Source organism: Malaclemys terrapin, chromosome 7, assembly GCF_027887155.1.
Source record: "Malaclemys terrapin pileata isolate rMalTer1 chromosome 7, rMalTer1.hap1, whole genome shotgun sequence".
NCBI lineage: Eukaryota > Metazoa > Chordata > Testudines > Emydidae > Malaclemys > Malaclemys terrapin.
The window spans coordinates 111,800,806-111,818,438 of NC_071511.1; the positions used below are offsets into that span (position 1 = coordinate 111,800,806).

General features: G+C 42.5%; 1 protein-coding gene across 1 annotated transcript in view; it reads left to right on the plus strand.

Moving 5' to 3' along the window:
* The first annotated feature begins 1,053 nt into the window (after positions 1-1,053).
* The window catches only part of EIF3A (eukaryotic translation initiation factor 3 subunit A), a 48,468-nt gene continuing 31,888 nt past the window's right edge, over positions 1,054-17,633 (plus strand). Inside the window, exons 1-5 of the mRNA XM_054034622.1 lie at positions 1,054-1,194; positions 12,426-12,616; positions 13,009-13,145; positions 14,775-14,938; positions 16,377-16,576. Of these exons, the coding sequence (XP_053890597.1) occupies positions 1,146-1,194; positions 12,426-12,616; positions 13,009-13,145; positions 14,775-14,938; positions 16,377-16,576 (741 nt within the window). The 5' untranslated portion in view covers positions 1,054-1,145. The remainder of the gene's footprint in view (positions 1,195-12,425; positions 12,617-13,008; positions 13,146-14,774; positions 14,939-16,376; positions 16,577-17,633) is intronic.

The window sequence follows — 17,633 nt, forward strand, 5'->3', positions numbered from 1 at the left end:
TGGCCATTTTTAATTGATTAGAACTCAGAAACTAATCAACTGCTTTTCTTGAACACCTCAGAAAATGCAAGCTTTCTGCAGAGGTTACCAGCTGAAAAGTTGTGGTAAACTGTTTTTCACATAAAGCAAAGAACTTTGGATTCCCTTATGTGCAAAACGGAATACAACTTTAACTGCCATCATAACTTTTAAAAGCACTAAAAGGGCAGTATCTTGGTGCTTCTGAAGACACTACAGCATTTAAAAGCATGCCATATATGTAAGTAAGTGCTTGAGGAAATGCATCACATTAAGGAAGATGTGACCTAGAATAGGGTTTATTATAAAGGTGCTCTGTATAATGCAAAGTAGGAAAATTATGGTTGCGAAGTGAAGCATTGAGCAGCCAGAGGGAGTGCTTTACCTAGGCACTTATCACTTTATGCAAGGTCATGTATGCATAGGGTGACCAGATGTCCTGATTTTATGGGGACAGTACCAATATTTGAGGCTTTTTCTTATATAGCAGGGGTTCTCAAACTGGGGATTGAGACCCCTCAGGGGGTTGTAAGGTTATTACATGGGGGTTTGCAAGCTGTCAGCCTCCACCCTCAAAACCTGCTTGCCTCCAGCATTTATGTTAAATATATTTAAAAGTGTGTTTAATTTATTGGGAGGGGGGGTGGCACCCAAAGTCTTGTTGTGTGAAAGGGGTCACCAGTAAAAAAAGTTTAAGATCCATGGTTATATAGGCTCCTCTTACCCCCCCATCCTTGGGATCTGGTCAGCCTCTGTATGCAGCTTTTTCTACATTATAGCCTCTCGCAGCACACACTTTTTATCACACAGCAAGGCCTCTCCCTACGAGCCATCTCATCACTACTTGGGGGAACAGCGGATTCGAACCTGTAACCCTGGCTAGCGCCATCCTACAGCGCGCGCCCCTCTCCGCTAGGGGGGACTTCTCGGAGGGGTAGTTGCTCCGGGCCGGACTGTACCACCCCCGGCAAGCTGCACGGAGGGAGGAGGGGTTTCCGCTTCTGGACACGTCGGTGCGTGTGGGTCACGTGGTGCGCTCCCTTTCCGGCCCAGCAGGCTGCCTGGCTGGGCGTACGGAGCCACCCGCCGCCGCCCTGTGAGGAGACGCTGCTGCCCCCGCCGCCATCATGCCGGTGTATTTCCAGCGGCCCGAGAATGCCCTGAAGCGGGCGAACGGTGAGTGCGGGCGGGGCTCAGGGCCTGCCCCGCTCCCCTCCCCGGACGGCCCCCCCGCCGCGGCCCATTGTAGCTGGGTGGCGAAGGCCCCGGCCTAGGCCTGGCCCCGGCGCAGGGATCAGCGCCCTGGGAGGCCAAGGCAGGACCCGTCCCGGGGGCAGGGAGCCTGGGGGGTGGGGGGCACATTGCGCATATCCCCCGCGTGGGGCCTCTCGCCCGCCCGAGCGGCAGCAGACGGCGCCGCCTGGCTCCTCCTCCCCCGTGTGGGGAGGCGCCGCCTCAGCGGGGCCCTGCTCGGCCATGTGGCGCGGGCGGGACATGTGTGACAATAAACCCTCACGGCTGCCCTCGCTGCCTGGGTCCGATTCCGAGCGGAGGCGCCTGGGGACGGCAACTGCCCCGGTTTTGTGCCGCACCGAATACGCTGCTGGCCCTCGGCCGATCTCATGTAAACGCCGTCTCTCTCACGGCAGCGTTTCCTAGACTGTTCCCAGTACTGCTACAACAGCCACTGCCTCTGATGAAACGAAGGGAAGCCGTCAGCTATTGTACAGCACAATGCGTGGCACCAGGGGGAAGGAGGTCAAGGGCACACTCCACTCAATTTATCTGTTTGTATTGGAGCAGCATCCTGGCACATGAATCCACAATCCGTCTCTGCAGACACTCAGTAAAAGGACAGCCCTTAACTCTAAATATGCACAAATTAGGGTGTGACAAAATGCTGCCAGATGGATGAGACAAACCAGTGGGATGAGGGAAGACAGAGTTACAGTAAAATGAGCAAAGTGTTGACATCACACAGACCTGTCTTGCCAGTTGACAAACTGTTGTGTATGACACACTGTTCATTTACACACACTAGTCACTGGGCAACTGCCATGGTATTTTTAATATTGATGCAGAGTGAACAGAACTTTGTTTATTAAAGGTTTTATATGCGAGACCTCTGCAAAATACACTGTGTGGAACTCTGTTTCTTTCTCAGTACATTTGGCTGAATCAGTCCTGCTGGAGTTTGAGATATGTATATGTGGTCAACTACTGTCCCCATAGTGTTCTTTACAGGCCCCATATTTAACAACCCACTCCTAGTTAACTGATCTTATTTTATAGACAGCAAAAATATCAGTTATGAAACTCACTGTATAAACAGTAGTATGCTGGGACATATGCACACCCTGTTTTAAGGCTATCACTAAGGGCTGCTGCTGAAGTACCCCTTACCAGCTTCCAAGAATAAAGCCTGACTGGCTGTGGTTATCAACAGACTCCTACCAAATTGAATATACAAATTTAACGCTTTTTATATTCAGTGTAACCTGTTTTAAATAGCCAGCAAAAACCATCTAGAAGACCTAACACTCTAAGGTCCTTTGAAAATCCTGTCCAAAAAGACTATCTGCCCTCCAAAACAATGATTACAGTAATCTTTAAATTACATCTGTCTGAATGACAGCCAAACTACCCAGGTTCTGTATTTCCTGCACTCAAGATGCAGGTCAGTCTTTAGTCATTCATCTGATGGCAAAGTGCGTAGGCACCTTCCAAGATTTTGATTAATTAAACTTCACAATTTCATTATTTTGATTTTTATGATACTTAACACAAACTAAATAACATTTAACATTAAGATTTAAATCAACATTTATAGGACTGCCATGGTGAAATAAGCCCAAAAAATTATCTTTGTAACTCCAGGATATGGGGGAAAGGAAGATCTGGTGTTTGTATTTTGTATGCGATGTATTGAAAAGTGGGTGGTTGCATTTTGCATTTGCTTCAGTCTCTGAATGGGCTGTACATATAGCCATATGTGGAGCATGTTCCAGTAATCTTATCTTAAAGAAACAAAGGTGTAGATAATTGTAGCAAGGTCTATGTCAAAAAAGGATATTTTTCCTGTCTAATAACAGATGGGCTAAAAATTGCAGTTGGCCACTGCCACTGATATGGTTTTTCCTGTCCATCCACACAGCTAAAACTCTCATTCAGGCTCTCATCATATCACATCTCAGTTATGGCAACATGCTTGTCTCTCGTCTTAACAAATATGGTCTTTCCCCATTCAGAATGTTGTGCAAATATCATTTTCCTAGCCTGTTTCTTAGACCGTATCACCCTCTCTTTGAATCCCTCTAATGGCACCCTTTTATCTATCAAACGTAAGCTGCTTGTCTTCATTTTCAAGGCCCTTCACAACCTATGCCAGCCCTACCTATCGTGTGTCATTCACTAGCACAGGGGCGGGCAAACTTTTTGGCCTAAGGGCCGCATTGGGTTTCGGAAATTGTATGGAGGGCTGGTTAGGGGTGGCTGTGCCTCCCCAAACAGCCAGATGTGGCCTGGCCCCCACCCCCTATCCCTCCCTACTTCTTGCCCCTTGACAACGCCCCCTCCCCCCCCGGGACTCCTGCCCCATCCGACCCCCCCTGTTCCCTGACAGCCCCCCCTGACAGCAGGAACTCGGGCTGGGCAGGAGGGTCCCGCGGGCCATAGTTTGCCCATCTCTGCACTAGCAAAATGACAACTCCCACTTCTGATTATGCCAGGCTCCATCACCTACTTGTTAAATACTCAAACAGTCACCTTTGTACTTTCTCCCATGCTGCCCCTTGTGCTTTGGAACAGCTTTCTGTACACATCCTCAAAGCTATCCCATTATCCTTCTTCAGATCTCTCCTTAAAACTCTCCTCTGACGTAGTGCCTACAAAACACTTGACCACAGTTAGGCCACTGGTGTGTCAAGACTACCACCAATCATGCTAACTAATACTGTCTCATAGTATCCTTGTACTCCCTTGTCTGTCCACCTGTTGTCTTTTGTCTTACATTTAGATTCTAAATTCTTTTGGGCAGGGATTGTCTTTTTGCTCTGTTTATACAGTGTCTAGCACAATGGACTCCTGGTCCATGTCTGGGAGCCCTAGTCACAATGTAATACAAAAATTTAATAATAAAACCTGAGAACTGAGAAATTAGAGAATTTAATATGGTTTCTAATGAGAACTTACGTTGCAAATAGTGGACATGCTCCCACAGGCAAGGGTGTTGCCCAGCTTTTAAGAACACAAGAATGGCCATACTGGGTCAAACCAAGTCCAGTATCTTCTCTTCTGATAGCGGCCAACACCAGATGCTTCAGAAGGAATGAACAGAACAGGCAGTCATCAAGTGATCTATCCTCTATCGTCCACTCCAAGCTTCTGGCACTCAGAGCATGGGGTTACATCAACATTTATAGGATCTGCTCATCTTGGCTCATAGCCATTGATGGACCTATCCCCCATAAATTTACCTAATTCTTTTTTGAACCCAATTATACTTTTGGCCTTCACAACATCCCTGGCAGTGAGTTCCACAGGTTGATTGAGCGGTATGTGAAGAAATACTTCCTTATGTTTGTTTTAAACTTGCTGCCTATTAATTTCATTGGGTGACCCCTGGTTCTTGTTTTATGTAGAAGAGTAAATAACACTCACTTTTCCCACACCATTCATGATTTTGTAGACCTCTATCATATCCCCCCTTAGTCATCTCTTTTCCAAGCTAAAAAAATCCCAGTCTTTTTAATCTCTTCTCCTATGCAAGCTGTTCCATACCCTTAATCATTTTTGTTGTCCGTCTCTATACCTTTTCCAGTTGTAATATATCTTTTTTGGGGATTGGGCGACCAAACTGCAGAATTTAAGGTGTGAATGTGGGATGGATTTATATCGGGGCATTATGATATTTTCAGTCTTATTATCTATCCCTTTCAAATGGTTCCTAACATTGTTAGCTTTTTTTGACTGCTGCTGAGTCAGCAGTCAAAAGAACCATCAAAGAACCATCCACAGTGACTCCAAGATCCCTTTCCTGAGTGGTAAAAGCTAATTTGGACCCCATCATTTTATATGTATAGTTGAGATTATGTTTTCCAATGTGCATTACTTTGCCTTTATCAACATTGAATTCCATCTGCCATTTTGTTGCCCAGTCACCCAATTTTCTAAGATGCCTCTGTAACTCTTTGCAGTCTGCTTTGGACTTTACTACCTTGAGTAATTTTGTATCATCTACAGATTTTGCCACCTCAGTGTTTACTTCTTTTTCCAGATCATTTATGAATATGTTGAACAGCACTGGTCCCAGTATTGATCCCTGGGGGATGCTGATATTTACCTCTCCATTGTGAAAATTGACCATTTATTTCTACCCTTTGTTTCCTATCTTTAAATCAGTTACTGATCCATGAGAGCACCTTCCCTCTTATCCTGTGATTGTATACTTTGCTCAAGAGCCTTTGGTGAGGGACTTTGTCAAAGGCTTTCTGAAAGTCCAAGTACACTATATCCACTGGATTATTCTTGTCCATGTGTTTGTTGACACCCTGAAAGAATTCTCATAGATTGGTGAGACTTGATGCTCCTTTACAAAAGCTGTGTTGACAGTTCCACAACAAATCACGTTCATTTATTTGTCTGATAATTCTGTTCTTTGCTACTTTACAACCAGTTTGCCTGGTACTGAAGTTAGGCTTACTGGCCTATGATTGCCAGGATCGCCTCTGGAGGCTTTTTAAAACATCGGTGTCACATTAGCTATTCTCCTGTCATCTGGTACAGAAGCTGATATGGCTACATACTTAGTAGTTCTGCAACACATTTGAGTTCCTTCAGCACTCTTGGGTGAATATTAGTGACTTATTACTGTTTAATTTATCAATTTGTTCCAAAACCTCCTCTGACACCTCAATCTGGTATCTGTCACCTAAAAGGAATGGCGTAGGTATGGGAATCTCCTTCACATCTTCTGCAGTGAAGATCGATGCAAAGAATTTATTTAGCTTCTACGCGCAATGATCTTATCTTCCTTAAATACTCCTTTAGCACCATGATCGTCCTCTGGTCCCACTAATTGTTTGGCAGGCTTCCTGTTTCTGATGTACCTACAAAACATTTTTGCTGTTAGTTTGAGTCTTTTGCTAGTTTTCTAACATTCTTTGTCTTGTCAGGATTGAGCCTCAACCAACTCCCAGACTTGTATAGAAACTGGATCATTTGTTCCAGTCTACCAGCTCAGTCATATCCTATGAGAGGAGATAGTTCAGCTTTTGTCTTGAACAGCTGATAGCTTCTTCATTTAGGTGATATAGTTGAAAAGAAAAAAAAAAAGGATTTAAAGGCTATGGGATAGAAAACAATAACACAAAGTAGGGTGTTTTGCATAGCCATTGAAGGATGAATAATTTAAATTTGGCTAGGTTTAGAATTATTAATCTTCCACATCTCAGATATAGCGATGTAGAAGGGCTGTGTTGCAATTTGGCCTTTCAGGAACTCTTTGGGTGCTCTTGCTTTTGTTAAAGTTTCTGCTAAATTACCATTAATTACTTAATCTACTGCAAGAACTTGTCCTACATGAGCTTAAAAATTAAAAGGCCCAAAATCATAGGCATTAATTGTATGCTGTAGTCAGCACTGAGAATCATGACTGGGCAGACTAATATTCTCGCTGCAAGACTGAACTAGTCTGTCATGTTTATTCTCATAGGTTAAAACCTCCAAAGCCAAGCGGTAATTAACCCATATGCTGTGTTCAGCAGCAAGAACAACCTAAATTATAAACTGTCTGTAGTTTTATTTAAAAACATCATGGTGAATTTAAAATGATGCTGAATGTCATGGGATATCCAGTTTTTGTAACACTAATTTATATACTGTTGTACATACAGAGGGAGGAGTCAGTTCCTCTTGCGCAAAATGACTGCTCACATAAACTAGCCTAGCATTTTAGTAGTATGGTTCCAGAACTGAAATGCCACTTTTGTTTTTCTTGATTTATATTGTGGAAACCATTAGCAATATTATAACTTTATTTCCATTTTAAAGTTCTGATTTCTTATAAGATAAATACTGAATACACATGTAACTTTCCCATATAGTTGCTAGCTCTTCCACCACTTTGACAACTTAGATGTTGTTTTTTGAAGGTAGCTCTGACTGTTAGACTGATACAGCAGGTGATGTGCTGCTCTGGCAGCTAGGATTTTCTTCTCTTGTGTTACCACTTTGTCATTTCTTTGTTTCTCTGATCTCTCCCCCCCCCCCCCCCACTCCATTGCCTCTTTCCTCACTTGTTGTGGGGGATACCACCAGTTTTTAAGGATTTTGGAAAATACTGGCCCCTTTACCCACCTGTTTTCCTCTACCTTTTATCTGAGCTTCTCTTTTCTGTCATCATTTTTTCTGTCCTCTTCCTCCTCTCATCTTTTTTGCCTCCCTTTTCCAATTTTTTTTATTGCTGTTACACAGTTTAAAAATGCCTTTTGTTAGTGCCTGTGTATATCTTGGAAGTTCTGTGTGCTGCTCCAGTGTAGTTTGCTCCTGAATGGCTTGGTGTATTTCATGCTCCACTTTACACATGCTACAGGGAGGGCACAATTGAGCCATGATTACAATGTGAGGTCCTGTTAATAACTGCAACCACTCAGCCTCTGCACTTGAGGGCTGGTAAAAGGATTAGCAGTCTTCCTTGATGGAATGATCCTTAAAAGTGGGTGTATATATTTCCCTGTATATTATTAATAATACTTATATAGACTTTGATTTTGCTTTTATAGCCACAAAGGTAGACCTTTGCTTTGTGCCTGCATGGAAGTCTGACTTCACTGACGTTACTGAAGGATCAGAGCCGTAGGGTATGTCTACACTGCAGTGTAAGCCAGGGTCTGTGGGACTCAAATCCACAGACTAGGCATTTCATAGCTCATGCTTAACTGTCCACGCTTAATAGTAACCATGGGTTTAGAATTTCTGGACTTGGGTCTCACACCAGCACTCATGTGTCAACACCATACTGCACAGACCCGAGTCAAACCAGCTTATCCCAGGCTTCCTAGTGCCCTCCCCAGCTGTAGCCCATGGTTCATAGTGCAGTGTGGGAAAACTTGACTCTCCATCCAGCAGCATTTTACCAGAAGTTGCCTCTGCCCACCAACGCTTCCAGCTGAGCCATCTTTGGGTCTGCACAGACGTCTGGAGCCAGTCTGGAGGTACCATTTGAAGAACTTGTACTGCTTGCACTTTCACTTCAGGAAACGGGCAGAGCATCCATGAGATACTGGTGGGCATTTGGGCAACGTTTTCTGTCCTACCGAAGCACATCTAGGAGGAGGAGAATGATACAGACATGGCAGAGTCTAACTGGCAGATGCTGCTTGTGGCTCTTGGTATAGCTGCTGATGCTCCCTCTCAAGACTGGTGCTTCTGAAACTGGTGGGATCTCCTCTTACGGACCTGGGATGACCAGCAGTTTGTCCAGAAGTTGTGCGTGAAGAAAGTAACATTTCTAGAGCTTTGTGAACAGTTTGTCTTGACCTTCCAGTATCAGGACACACTCATGAGGGAGGTCATGCTTGTCCAGAAGTGGTTTGCTATAAACATCTGGAAGCTAGCTACTCATGATGCTGCAGATCTGTTGCTAACTAGTTTGGTGTTGGCAAGTTGACTGTGGTAGCAGAAGTATGTGAGGCAGTATTGCATGTAATTTATCCAAAGGTAGTGGGCATAAACAATGTGCCTGAAATAATTGCTGCTTTTGAGAGAATAGTGTTTCCAAACTGCATCAGGGCCATTGATGGGACTAATGTTCCCATAGTTTGCCCTCCTCAAGGAGCACAAGAGTATCTAAACTACAAAAGGATATTATTCCATTGTTGTTCAGGCTCTTTTCGACCACAGAGACTGATTTGTGGAAAAGTGCATGATGATAGGATTTGCTGCCGATTGGGAGTTTACCTTCATGGGCAGACTGGGACCTACCAAATGACATTGTCATAATGGAGTAACTCTCCGCACTGTTGTTCTAGGGGACTCATGGGTATCCTCTTTTGCCTAGAGTTATGAAACAGAACCCTGATCACAGAGACTCTGGCAAAAGAAGGTTTAATTACACGCTCAGTAGATGTAGAATGGTGGTTGAATGTGCGTTTGGTGCTGTTTACAGAATCGTTTGGAATCCTCTGCATTATTGTGGCTTGCTGTGCTCTTCACAAAGTTTGTGAAGTCATAGGCGAGCCATTTCGTCTGGAGTGGACGTATGATAGTGATGGATTGTTGGGCCAGTAAACTCAACCAGAAAGTGCACCTGTCACAACTGGAGCAGGATTCACTCATGCAACAGAAATCAGGGATGCTTTGTGCACTCACATTATGAACTTTCATGGACCAGTGGATGAAGATGATGATTCTGAATGCATCTGAACAGCAATATCAACAGTAAACTAAGTACTGTCACTGGGGGAGGGGCAGTGACTATTATGAATTTTTTTAATTGTGGATGAAATAACTGCTTACAATGTGGTAGTGGGGATGGTGGTTTTTATGCATTTTTACTTACGGATAAGATGAACTGTGTTTTTTACTTATGGATTTGAAAAGATATATTGAGACGTTTTGTTGTATACGACTTCCCAGTTATGCCTCATCATGTTTTTATCTTCTTTTCAATATATATTTTATGCAGTTCATCTGTAGTGATAGTAATAAACTTTGTTAATGAATCCAAAGCCTTTGTCATTCTGCGATACAATCCTGTTAACAATATTAACAGCCTTATAGGCAGGCCAGCTGCCATGAAATGACCAAAAGAGAAATGAAATAAAATCAAGTGCATACACAAAGAGTGAACAGTGCAAAACCATGAAACCAGTGCGCGCGCACACAAAAAATTGAAACTCTCTGACTTATGAGTGTCCCCAGCCTCCCTGTTCTTTGCCCTTCTAGGGCATTTTGTGTGCAATAGGAGCTGCTACATGGGGGTGTGGGACTGCACTGGGTACATTTTCCTAGTCCAGCTAGCGTTCAGTCCTGGTTGCATGGACCACAGAACCATAGAATTGTCTAGAGAGTTCCTGGTTTGCAGGATGTGGTGGCATGGAGGGGACTCAGGGACATGGTGTTGGCTCAGCAGGTGTGGGTGGAGCCAGGAGCCTCACTCTCACAGCTGTTAGCAAGCAGCCTCTCAAATAGGTCTTTCTCTCAAGTGACATTCCTGCTCAAAAAACTACACTGCAAGTTTCTCCTCATACTCTTTGCCTCTCTTTACCTTTAACTTTGTCATGAATTCTTCTCCCTCTGGTAGTGGTGGCTGCCCCGTCCAGGATGTCTACCATGAGGTCGTCTCAGACAAACATCCTCTTTGACTGCATTTTGACAGTGCGACGCCCCAGCTTCCTGCTGGACTGTGTCTGGCATGCAGAAGTAGAACAGCTTGAAAACAGAAATAAAACAGGATTGTTTCAGTATTACAGAAGTCTGCATCATCGCAGAAGTGTCTTTGGAATCTCCAGGCCAAAAAATGATACTTTGTAAAACTCCTTCAGTGTATTTGGAGAGCTAAATTTTAGTTCCCAGATGCTCTGTGAACAATAAGAGCTAGTATATGTAAAGCCTTCACACACAACAGAAATATCATTTGTAAATTTCACCTATCTTTAAAAATTGCTGACCACTTTAGCTTGGGTTGGGGGGCAGGGGTACAAACCATGGAAGTAAACTTGCTGTGGTTTACTACCTATAGTTTCACAATCCTTTTAGGCAGTCAGTATTCTGGAGATTCCTGAATGTCAAAGGGATATTCTGTTCCAGGCTACTGGTGGCAAGCCAGCCATTTTTGCTAAAGGGGTTTTCAATTTGCAGTGAGTGAGCAACACATCTATGAGTGGAATGAGATGGTGACCTGCAGAAGAGGGCCTAGAAAAATCACCCTGCTCTGAAATGTGATTACCCTTCTGGTGTTTGTACTATGAGAAAAGTTTGCAGCTATCACCCAAGATTGGATCAGAATTCATAGGGAAATGAACAGGGCTCCCACTGGCAGGGCTCCCACTGTTAGTTCCCCTCCTTCCCCTTAGGATATTTAGTAAAAGTTGCAGGTTCCCATGAATTTTTGTTTATTGCCCGTGACCTGTCTGTAATTTTTGCTAAAAATACCTGTGACAAAATCTTAACCTTAGTTATAAACCAGAAATCTCTCATTTGTATATTAATAACAAACATGGATGCAGAAACTTGCCAGGCCTCAGGCTACTTCTGCTTTTTCTGTTTCTGCTGCTGGTTCTGTGGCCGGCTGCTTCTCTGGGAAGTCATCAAACAGCTCCTCTGAGTATGGCCCCAGGATGTGCTGTAGCTGCTCTGGAGGCAAAGCGTCCTCCGGGACTGGCATTAGCACCAGTCACTTTATAACAGTGATCTGGTGGCTGCTGTCTTCCTTCTGGTGCTGTAGTAGATTCAGGGGTCAGAAGGTCACCATCTTGGCTGATTGGTTGGCTCAGTGCTTGGCGCAATTCCCAGCACCTGGTCAAAGTCCTCACAAAAGAGCAGGATGAGTTCCCAGAGGTGCAGTTCTCGTCCCTGGCTTTCTGATAGTCTGTCTGGATCTGCTCTGCATTGATTACCTATCCATTGAATCCCCAGCGCTCCCAGCTTCTCTGATATTTCTTGATAAACGTGGTCATTTCTAGTACTCTTACCGGAGTCAAATGTCTTGTTCACCTCACACCAAAGATGTACCAGAATCTGACTGTGGTCCTGTGACCAGGTGTGCCAGCATGCTTGGAAAAGGACTTCCTATTGCGGGCCACAACTAACGCAGGAGGTGTTTTCAATTCAGCAGTCAGAATAAAATGGAAGGATTAAACACAGAGTATACTTGAACCAGGGGGGTTGCTTCAATTTCCTGTGGTCAATTCGCTAGACTTGGGATAGAAAGGCGAGGAAACACTGGCCCCTGGGATTGTGGGATAGCATTGGCAGACTCTCAGGACACAATCCCGAGAACCTGTTCCTGACCTGTGTCCACACTGCAAAATGATAGTTTGGACTCAAGTCCCAGTGGGACTTTGGCACAGACCCCCACCCCACTGCTGGGCCATAGGGCCTGGGTCCTGAAGGCGTACTGGCCCAAGTCAGGCAGATTTGTGTGTGGACAAAAAGCAGGTTTGCGCTTGAACCTGAGTCTAAGCCCAGGCATATGTTGTAGTGTAGACATGATTACATCAACTGATATTTTCACTCTGGTCAGTAAAATAAGATCAGCCAATTAAATGTGACCATTGGTTTACTTTGACTGTTACAGTTATTAATTAATTCTAAATTACAATGTGAAGTATAGAAAATGTGTATCTTAAGTGGAAGAACTTTTGGTTTGCATATGTAACTGGTCTAATGAAGAGTTTTATTTTCAGAATTTCTTGAGGTTGGCAAGAAACAACCTGCCCTTGATGTTCTTTATGATGTTATGAAAAGCAAAAAACATCGAACATGGCAAAAAATCCACGAGCCGATTATGCTGAAGTATCTGGAGCTCTGCGTGGACCTCCGCAAGAGCCACCTGGCAAAGGAAGGATTGTATCAGTACAAGAATATTTGCCAGCAGGTAGGAATTGTGAAATGTTTGTTCTTTACCACCCACAGCATGATGTACGTTAGAGTTGTATATTTAAAACTTATTTATTACTTCTAAAACATAGAATTGTTTTGTATCCAGGGCCCCAGTCCTGCAAGTTGCTGAGGTCTGCCGAACGGCTTGCAGGGTTGGAGTCTAGATAGCAGAGCACCCAATATACTAGGTCTCCAGGTTTGATCGGTATATCTGGGCACTATTATAAATTTAATCCAAGTAATAACTAATAACTTGATTTTAGATTTATGGACTTATTCTATCCAAGCCTGCTTTAGATTTTATCACCCTAATTAGAATATATGCTTACAATATTTGCTTCCCATTGCGGGGAGAAAGCCACTTCAAATGTTCTGCTTTTGATCTAGGTGAACATCAAATCCTTGGAGGATGTTGTTCGAGCCTATTTGAAACTAGCTGAAGAAAAAACGGAAGCTGCCAAGGAAGAGTCCCAGCAGATGGTGCTAGATATAGAAGACTTGGATAATATTCAAACTCCAGAGAGGTAGGAGGTCTTCCTTTCAATTGTAAGCCCTTGTAAGGGTTTGTCTCTTCTGTGTATTCACAGCACCTAGCATAAGGGAATCTTAATCCCCTATGGAGCCTCTGGGTGCTATCATAATATAAATACTTTCTACTGCTGCTGAAGGCTATGCTTCTACTGTCTTTTTAGATAAGACTTAATGTAGCTCTTACCAGTTGTACATTTTAAAAATAGATTTTCTATTTAATTTACATGTCCTGGTTTTAGATTTGTGATTAGGTTTGAGATAAGAGGTTTGGAGTAAAATTAAACCATCAGTATTAGAAAAAGTGGCTTTATTGTATAAATTACACATCTGACTTGTAGAGTAAATGTAAATTTTGCTCAGTTAATATCCAGATTTTTTTATGATGTAACTTTATTAAGGCAGATTATGTATTTAATAATTTAAATGGTTCTGTGAGTGTCTGGGAGTTGGTGGAACCCAGTTCAAGCTGTCTAAACATTAAAGTGCTTGACCATGCTGTCAAATCTTATCTTCTTGATATCATTTTAAATCTGTAATTAAGCAGTTCTCCAAAATCAGATTTTAAGAAGGAATGTTTCTGGGGTGTGTTTGTGTTTGAAGTATCTGTTAAAGCCTCCTTTAGGAAAACAAACTACCTGGTGATTGAAGGGATTTGTCTGTTTGCTGGGTGGTGGGGAAGAAATGATCTTAACAGCCTGTGACAAATGTATCCTTAACAAAAATGATTATTTAATCAAGCAGCATCCTGTTCAGTACCATGGAATATGTAGTTGGTCAGGTATGGGCAAATGAATAATTATTTGGTCTAGTTCATAGGCATGTAAATTCACAAATAATTTAAAATTTGTTAGGATATTCCTGAAAGTGTAAATTTACCTTGTATTTGTAGACAACTTGGTATCTTGCAGACTAAGAAATGGGTGGATTTAGTTAGAAGTAGAAAAACAGACATTTTAAATAAGGATGTTGAGAAAGTACACATGCAGATAGTGACAGCTTCCATATCTTCTAGACTTTTAGAAAATGTATCCTTTCATATTGCTTAGGCATATCACTTTAAGGCTGGTGGTCTGTTGGGAAGGTTATAGAAATCAGTGACTGTGTGACCGTACCTGTTTTCCAAACAGTGTCAGAGCATAAATTTCTGCTTTGTCACATGTCAATAGATACAAGAAAGCACCTGAATGAGCTGCTGGTCCCTCTGGTAGCATTGCAGGGGAATTGGGGAGGAAGTCTGGGCCGGTAGAGGAGTCTACTGCTCTCTTGCTGGAAGGCGGAAAGACTTCATAGATGAGGTGTTCCCAAAACAGTCTTTTCATCTGGTGTTGTGCGGAATACCAGAAGCAAGGAAACCTGGGCTTTTCAGGGCTCCCACCCAGTACCATCAGCTGTCTACATAGGATGCAGCTTGAGCTGGAGTTAGCTTTGAAATTCACTGACAAGCATATGACTTCTTTTTAAATACTTCATAATAGCCAAAGTCTTGGGAACATGTAAAAACATACAGTAAACCTTAGCCGTTCAAGTTTGACTGGGCTGTTTTGTAGGTCTTAATAAGAAAGTGGTAAGTGAGCGATGAGGGCGGGAATCGTGGGGACTAACTGTCACTTTCTCAATTATAGTGTTCTCTTAAGTGCTGTAAGTGGGGAAGACACTCAAGATCGTACAGATCGGCTGCTTTTGACTCCCTGGGTTAAATTTCTATGGGAATCATACAGACAGTGTTTGGACCTTCTTCGAAACAATTCTAGAGTGGAACGCCTCTACCATGATATTGCACAGCAAGGTAAAATGGAAGCATCAAGTGTAAATTACAGTGTGACTTAGCACATCTGTGTGTGCACACCCTCAGCTGAAAAATTACAAGTTACTTTTGCTTGAATAAAGCTATTGGTGAAAAACACATTAATCTCTCAGGCTTGTGTGCATGCACATAATATTTTAGAACTTCCTGAGGCCCCTTGACTCCAGGATGGCTGGATCTGTAGTTAATATCTACTTGATGCAAGTAGCTTCTTATAACAGATCTTTTAAGAGCAGTTTTATTTTTTCCAGGAGTTTCCTCTAAGAATATTTAGTAGTGTTGTACCGTATTAATCTCGAACTTATTTTCTTAATCACAAGTAGAAGGTACATTTCCCCCATTGTTATCCATTATGGCAAATGTTATCCCCCCAATGAGATATGACATGTAACCAATTTTAGGTGCAATAGCTGACTGGCTGAAATAGTTGTTCTTTCGATCAAAAATTATTGGACTCCATGTCAGAATACCTGGGTGAACTGTTGTTATGGGTTGTGCCAAGGAGAAGGAAAGATGAGAAAGTCAGGGTCGTCCTTCTGGCCTTAATATCTGAGTTTTGAAAGAAGAGAAGTGGGCATATAAAGAATCTCCTTTGGGGCTTTTTTGAGTGGGATTGTGGAAGAAATAATCTAGATTTATCTTCCTCCATTTTCATAACAACATGGATATTTGTATCCTTTGTTGAAAGAAACAACTCCAAGTTACTAGATTTTTTTTCTGTCCCCCAAAATTGTGCATATTGTGGGTGGGCTCCTTTGTTCCTTGGAGGGGTCTTCCTGTCATTCATCCAGTGTTCTCTGCCACACTGATTTTTCTCATCCAGAATCGGTCTCCTGTCTATCACTGGGAGAGAAAGGGATATTTCATCAGTAGTAAGTTAGAGTAGAAGTGTCCCAATGCAGGCACTCTTATTTTATTTTAAAAAGAGGGTGAAGGTAGAAAACTAGAATTTACCCCCTTTTTGTGAATGTTGAAGTAACTGGCCACAGTGGCCTAATCTGAATTTCAGCAGTAAGGGCTTGATGAGAATCTTTTCCTGCTTTTCATAGAACCAGAAACTTTTAGATTCTACCACCCAAACCGTTTTATTGAGAATTATTTTGGACACTTTGTGAAAGGCTGGTACAACATAAAAGCAAGGAACCGTGTTTTCTGTTAAACATTTTAAAAACAGTCTAATAAAGTGATCTTGTCAGGTTTTTAATTTAGTAAATCTGCAAAAACACTCAAGATAGTATTATCTGGCAGAGTCTCTGGTTTGTCTCTTGAGAGGCTTTCAGTGGACTTCTCCAAATCAAGAATCTTTAGGCAACTTGATTTTCATATCATGCAGTTTGAAGCTATAGCTAATGTTATAGTTATTTAATAGTTAACATTTAATAGTTAATATTGCTAACATGAACATCATTCAATTTCACAGCTTTTAAGTTCTGCTTGCAGTACACTCGTAAGGCTGAGTTCCGTAAACTCTGCGATAACCTGAGGATGCATTTAGGGCAGATCCAACGCCACCATAACCAAAGTACAGCAATTAACCTCAGTAATCCTGAGAGCCAGTCTATGCACTTGGAGACAAGGCTTGTACAGCTGGACAGTGCTATTAGCATGGAATTGTGGCAGGTATGTATTAAACTTTATGCTTGTTAACAGGACCCACAATACTTTACTGCACCAAGATCCGTAGACTCTCAGTCCCAAACTGGCGTCAAATTTTGAATTCCGTGGTGTGTACTCCAAGATCTAAAATAACATACAGGGATGCGAAGATGTAGAGTGAAATTTTAATGTGTTGAATTTATAGTGTAGTTATATGTGTATTAAGTATCAAACATCTGATGATCCTGGTGCTGTCTAGAAGCAGAACTTCAAGATAAGCCACTATTTGCAATGGAAAATGAATTTTTATGGGCATTGATGTAGTTGCCAAAGACTGCTTGGAGTATAGGTGAAGGAAAACAGTTAGTTGACCCTCCTCATCTCTGAAAATTTGCTTTCTCAAGGGGGAGATCAGGTTTTCTGGAGGCATTCAGCAGGGACCTAAATCTGTGATGGGGTCCCCATTCTCTAACTATTTTCAAGGTCCCAAAATTGTGGAATCTGACCGTCTATGATTTAGATACTAATTTATTTTGTTATTTCTACTCAGTCTTTTTCCTTTAGAGACATGCCAAAGTCAAAATTACAGTTATTAATGCAAGTTTTATTAATTTGTTTTACATTAATCTTAAAAATATTACCATTATGTTCCTTTATCAGGTGTAGATTTGTCAGGCTTCTAATATAATAAATCTAAGGCAGTTCTGGTCACTATTGATTAGATGGGAGATGGAGAGGAGGGCAAATAGAGCTTGTTGAAGAAATTCTGAGGAGACATTTTGTCATTGGAATTTGCCAATTTGTCAAAATCAAAATGTTTTGCAAAGATTGTTCAATTTTGATGAAGTTCCGATGGAAACCAGGCAGGCTTCTGACAACCTTGTGTGCTTGATTTCTTGTCAGCTCACTCACCTGGCTCCTTTGTATCCTGCCTGGTGGGCTGACAGAGAGAGCTGAGACCCTCGCTGGGAGTCCAGGCTCATTGATCTTTTGTAGCCTTGGGCTTCCAGGGTCTGTGGCTCCAAAGCAACCCACCAGGCAGATTGCCCCAGATTGGTTTTTTTTCCCTTTTATAGAGAAT